This window comes from Pantherophis guttatus, chromosome 4 (genome assembly GCF_059756535.1).
Source record: "Pantherophis guttatus breed Tessera chromosome 4, ASM5975653v1, whole genome shotgun sequence".
NCBI lineage: Eukaryota > Metazoa > Chordata > Lepidosauria > Squamata > Colubridae > Pantherophis > Pantherophis guttatus.
The window spans coordinates 157,384,717-157,390,716 of NC_142066.1; the positions used below are offsets into that span (position 1 = coordinate 157,384,717).

A 6,000-nucleotide genomic window follows, 5' to 3' on the forward strand; every position below is an offset into this window, starting at 1 on the left:
ACATGGACCACCATGGATACAGTATGTCTCTCTTTGCTGCCAGTGAGAATAAAGTAAGAGAGAGAGAGAGAGAGAGAGACATCCAAGGTGGAGGACGATAGACATTCCTTCAGGTTCTTCCCTGGTCATTCATGATCTCCATCTTAGAACTAAGTTTTGGGTGGTCCTTCTGGGATGGGAAGGGATGGAAAATCAAGATGTGGGCTCAACCCATAAGCGAATGAAGAGCGGGCAGTGAAAGGTCAACCTTGGAGAAGTGAGAACATCACGTCCATTGAAGATGATCCAAAGAAATGAATGAGTGAAATGTACAACTCGATCAATAAAACGATTGGTGAAGTCTTTGGCAACACTTTGGCCAAGAAGACCAGGCTAGTTAGTTTGGAGGGTCCCAGCAGAGACCTTCAGGATTGTGGAGTCCTCGGTGGTCTCTGAGCTGGGCCGTTTCCTTGTGGATGTTTCATGACCCAACTAAGGAACATCATCAGTGCTAGAAGGGAAGGGAATATTGCAAAGAGGAGGAGGAGGAGGAGGAAGAGAGGGCTGTGGGGTTCTTGGTGTTCTCTGAGCTTGGTGGTTTCCTTGAAGACATTTTGTGACCCAACTAAGGAACATCATCAGTGCTAGAAGGGGGGTTTCTATATGCTAGCACTGATGATGTTCCCTAGTTGGGTCACGAAATGTCTCCAAGGAAACCACCCAACTCAGAGAGCACCAAGGACCCTCCCCCCACCCTGAGCTACAAAAATTCTCTTCTACAGGGACCTTCAGCAGTGGTGAGGTTCTCCGGGCCAGCTCTGGATTCATCTTCCAAAGGGGTCTACTACGAAAGTCCTTGCTTGCAGGCTACCTTGAGGAGTCCCAACAAACATCTACCACCAATCTTGTGTCAACCCCTTCCCTATCACGGCAGAGAAGCTCCATGGGCGTGTTTCTGGAGTCCATCAGGACTTCCCCAACCTCTTGACCAAGAACGAGAAGGTTCATAAACACCTCCCACTCAGAGTGAACTCTCACCCAAGACTCTAGCTGCTAGGAAGTTGAGGTTCTTCTCCTTGAGACAGTGATATCTGAACTGCAAATATCCTGCTCCATCAGAACTGAGCCAAGCATACTCAGCCATGGTCCCTCTCTCTCTCTCTCTCTCTCCACGTGACCAACTAATGAATCTCCTGCACTCCATACTTCCAAACCAGGATGGTGGCATCTCTGCAAGGTTCCCGGGTTGAGGAACCACCTCTGGATCTCTTCGGATCGACCGTGGTCCCCTAGGAGAACGACTCACCTTTCCTCCACCAGGCTGATATTTGATGTTATCTGTGGAACCGATCTTGGACCGGACGTTCTTCAGATCCGGAACGGAGATGCTGGTGGAAGGCCGAGAAGGCTTGGGGACCGGGCTCGTTTTGGGAAGAGTCTTGGGTGCCAAGGGTGGCTTCTTGGCTTCGGCCGTGACGCCTGCCGTGCCAGGAGACTTGGAAGCCACGGGTTTTGCCTTGGGACGGGCGGCCGCGGGTCCCAACGGTGCGGGAGAAGAGGTGGTGGACGCCGGAGCGCTCTTGGGACGGCTCGGCTCGGCTGCAAGGAGAGAAGAGGGAGGTGAGGATAACACCAACCTCCCATGGAGAAAGGAGGACATTTGAGGAACGGATCTGAGATGGTGATTACCTGGTGATGACTTTGCCGGGACCTTCTTCGCATCGGCGGCTTTGATTTCTGTCTTGACGGCTGTACAACACAAGAGAGATCAACGTCGGTTGATTTCCATCCTGCTTTTGTTGTTGTTGTTGTTGTTGTTGTTGTTATTATTATTATTATTATTTTTACGAAGAACTCAAGAGCGACAAACCTATCCGACAAACCTTCCTCTTCCTATTTTCCCCGCGACGTCAACCAGGCGAGGTGGCTTAGTATCCTTAGTGTTAACTTACATCCCTCTGCCTCGCTCTCAGAAACCGACAAAAGCGAATCATTATCTCTAGCTCAGGGTTGAACTCTCTGAGCTGGGTAATTTTCTTGTAGACGTTGCATGACCCAATTAGGAAACATCATCAATGCTAGAAGGGAAGGGGGTTTGAGGAGGAGGAGGAAGAGGAGAAGGGGAAAGGGAGGGAGGGAGGAAGAGAGGAAGAGGAGGCCTTGAGGCCCTCTGAGCTTCATTGCTTTCTTGCAGGGAGGGGATGGATGAACAAGGAAGGAAGGAAAGAAAGGAAAGGAAAGGAAAGGAAAGGAAAGGAAAGGAAAGGAAAGGAAAGGAAAGGAAAGGAAAGGAAAGGAAAGGAAAGGAAAGGAAAGGAAAGGAAAGGAGGAAGGAAGGAAGGAAGGAAGAAAAGAAGGAAGGAAGGAAGGGAAAGAAGGAAGGGAAGAAGGAAGGAAGGAAGATTCTTTTGCAACTACATTCTGCTAGAATGCTAGAAGGGAAGGGGGTTTGAGGAGGAGGAAGAGCAGAAGGGGAAAGGGAGGGAGGGAGGAGGAGAGGAGGAGGAGGCCTTGGGGCCCTCTGAGCTTCATTGCTTTCTTGCAGGGAGGGGATGGATGAACAAGGAAGGAAGGAAAGAAAGGAAAGGAAAGGAAAGGAAAGGAGGAAGGAAGGAAAGAAGGAAGGAAGGAAGGAAGGAAAGAAAGAAGAGAAGGAAGGAAGGAAGGGAAAGAAAGAAGGAAAAGGAAGGAAGGAAGGAAGGAAAGGAAAGAAGGAAGGAAGGAAAGAAGGAAGGAAGGAAGGGAAGGAAGGAAGATTCTTTTGCAACTACATTCTGCTAGAATGTTAGAAGGGAAGGGGGTTTGAGGAGGAGGAAGAGCAGAAGGGGAAAGGGTGGGAGGGAGGGAGGAAGAGAGGAGGAGGAGGAGGAGGCCTTGGGGCCCTCTGAGCTTCATTGCTTTCTTGCAGGGAGGGGATGGATGAGGAAGGGAAAGAAGGAAGGAAGGAAAGGAAGGAAGGAAGGAAGGAAAGAAGGAAGGAAGGAAAGAAAGAAGGGGAAGGAAGGAAGGAAGGAAGGAAAGAAGGAAGGGAAAGAAAGAAAGAAGGAAGGAAGGAAGGAAGGAAGGAAGGAAGGGAAAGAAAGAAGGAAGGAAAGAAGGAAAGAAGGAAGGAAGGAAGGAAGGAAGGAAGGAAGGAAGGAAGGAAGGAAGGAAGGAAGGAAGGAAGATTCTTTTGCAACTACATTCTGCGTCTAACCCCGTTCCCAAGTTGCGCTGGACATCCTGAGGCCTTGGAGACCAACCCAAGGCTCCATGAAGCTCCTTCAACCTCCAATGCTCCACTGATACGGCCCCACCTCCCATCCCTCCATCTACAAAAGGCCCCCTCCTCCCCAGAATTTCCCAGGCTCCCAGGGACGACTCACCGGAGGGCTTCTTCAGTGGCAAACCAGCTGTGGTCCTAGGGCTGGGCAATGTCCCACCAGTGGCCACCGGAGGCTTGGAAGCGGCCGAAGTGGTCTTCACACTTGGCCGAGGGGAGGTCGCAGAAGGGGACTTGGAAAGGGAGACCTTCTTCTCCGGGATCTTAACGTCGGTCGCCTAGTAAGGAGAAAAAAAATCACGTCGGAACGAGGAGCATATTCCATGTTCTCCAGAAGTTCCTTCGGGTTGAGAAGCTTTCAACCACGTAGAGTTGGGAGGGACCTTGGAGGTCATCTACTCCAACCCCCCTGTGCTCAAGTAGGAGACATATTATTAAAGCCATCTTCTGTACAGCCTCTCTTATTAAGTGTCTTTCTTCACCCGTTGTACAGGGCTGGGCTCTGCCATCTCTTATCTGCCCCTTCCCTAGCCAGGATCTCTTCACCAAGATGCCGGAGGCCTTTTCTACGTACAACGACCGATATCCGGAATGTCTTACAAAGAGGAAAAAAAAAACATTCCTGGCAGGGTCTCCGTCCCCCGCAAATCTCTGCAATTTCCAGAGGGCGTGAAAGCTTGCTTACCTTCGGTTTAACCTCTCGGGAAGTTAAACTGGAGGGTCGAGTGACACCGGTCGATGGGCGTTTGGGCGTGGTCGATGCCGCAGAGGGGCTGGCGGTGGCTTTTTTGCTTGGGCCCAGCGTGGCCGAAGCCGGCCGCTTGGCGGGGGGAACACCAGGCGCCCCGAGCTTGGCTTTCGCTGCAGCGGGTTTTGCCCCCGCGATGGCCGAAGGCTTGACGTGGAAACATGCCCACAAGCCGAACGGAAAACAAAGAGACGACAGAGAAAGAGAGAGAGAAAGAGACGGAACGGAAAAAAGAAAAAAAGAAAAACAGAAAAGCCGGGCGTTGTAAATGAAAGGCTGAACATTAGGCAAAAAAAGAAAAAATAAATAAACAAAACCCCAAGCACAACTCAGGTCAATTCAGAATTAAAATAAGGACGGCATGATTCTGTTCTCTGAGATCAAACCGGGGAATTTTTAAAATCGGATTGTCGGTCCTCTGGGGAACAGAGGTGGAAGAGGATTCGGAACGGAAGAAAGGAACAGTCAAAGGTCTGTAATAGCAATCAGGGGTCCCTGGTGCTCTCTGAGCTGAGTGGTTTTTATTTATTATTTTATTTATTTTATTTATTTAATTTTTATACCGCCCTTCTCCCGAAGGATTCAGGGCGGTGCACAGCCAAAAATAAAAACGAACATATATAAAATTTAAAACAGTTTAAAAGGGAATTAAATAATTTGGCCCATTTCAATTAAGACAAAGACAACCCATATAACTTAAAATTGATCTTGGTATTCAGGCCAGCCCAGCTTGTTGAAATAAGTTTTCTTGCAGATGTTTCGTTACCCAACTAGGGAACATCATCAGTGCTAGAAGGAAGGGGGGCTTTGTGGAGGGAGAAGGGAAGGAGAAGGAGAATGACAGTGGAGTCCTTGGGGCTTTCTGAGCTGGGTAGTTTTCTTGCAGACGTCTCTTTATCCAACTAAGTAATGACATCAGTGCTAGAAGGAAGGGAGGCTTTGTGGAAGAGAGGAGGAGGAAGAGGAGGAGGACGACAGTGGGGTTGCTCTCTGAGCTGGGTGGTTTTCTAACAGACGTCTCATTACCCAACTAGGTAACGTCATCAATGCTAGAAGGAAGGGGGCTTTGTGGAGGGGGAGAGGGAGGGGGAGGAGAATGGGGAGGAGGAAGTGGGGGAGGAAGACTTGTTGGAGTCCTTGGTCTTCTCTGAGCTTGGTGATTTTTTTGCAGACGTCTCATGACCCAAGTAGATAACATCATCAGTGCTTGAAGGAAGGTGGGCTTTGTGAAGGGAGGAGGAGGAGGAGGAGGAGGAGGAGGAGGAGGAGGACTGGGAGAGTCCTTGGTGCTCTCTGAGCTTGACAGTTTTCTTGCCGTTTCATTACCAAACTAGGTAACATCATCAGTGGTACTGACGAACCTGGAGCAGGATTTCTCCACCTTTGTAAACTGGCCCCACATTTTTCATGGAGATGAAGATGGATGAACCAAGTGGTCCATGTATCTTCAAGTCTCCAAGATATGGCTGTTCACCTCAAAAGCCTTGAACTTACAACAGTGATTCTCAATTGTGTTACATTATCCCACAAATCCTTCATGGAGATGAAAATGGTTGAACCAAATATGGAGATGGTCCATACATGGTCCATAGATGTTCAAGCTACTAAGCTATGGATGTCCACCTAAAAAGCCATGAACTTCATAACAGGTTTTCTCAACTGTGGCAGGAGTGTCCATCCATCTTTAAAGGAGATGAAGACGAGTGGACCAAATATGGACTTGGGTTGATACATCTCTAAAGGTCCATCCATGTTCAAACTATCAAGTTATGGTTGCCCACTTCAAAGCCATAAACTTCCAGAAGCGTTTCTCAACTTTGGCAGCTTGAAAGATGTATGGACAACTTCCAGGAGTCCCCAGCTAGTACTGGACTTGAAGTCCAGACACCTTCAAGTGACCAAGGCTGAGACTCTCCGTTCTACAGGTTGCAAGGACCTTCTTCTGAAGGATTATCTCAGAGAACAGATTTTAGCGCTAGCTTAGAAGAAGCAGGGTGGGAAATCAAGCGTG

At 49.1% G+C, this 6,000-nt stretch overlaps 1 protein-coding gene across 50 annotated transcripts in view; it reads right to left on the minus strand.

The window, feature by feature from the left end:
- LOC117658030 (uncharacterized) overlaps positions 1-6,000 on the minus strand; it is a 131,527-nt gene that overhangs the window by 21,367 nt on the left and 104,160 nt on the right. For 49 of the 50 annotated variants that reach the window (XR_015734158.1, XR_015734157.1, XR_015734153.1 and 46 more), the window contains 4 exons: positions 3,927-4,136; positions 3,345-3,519; positions 1,669-1,728; positions 1,286-1,578 (listed from right to left, as the gene is read on the minus strand). Coding sequence is in view for 38 of the 50 variants with exons in the window: in XM_087893200.1 (XP_087749326.1) it covers positions 1,286-1,578; positions 1,669-1,728; positions 3,345-3,519; positions 3,927-4,136 (738 nt within the window). In the remaining 12 variants the exon portion in view is untranslated. The remainder of the gene's footprint in view (positions 1-1,285; positions 1,579-1,668; positions 1,729-3,344; positions 3,520-3,926; positions 4,137-6,000) is intronic. The other variant, XM_087893197.1, reaches the window with a different exon arrangement.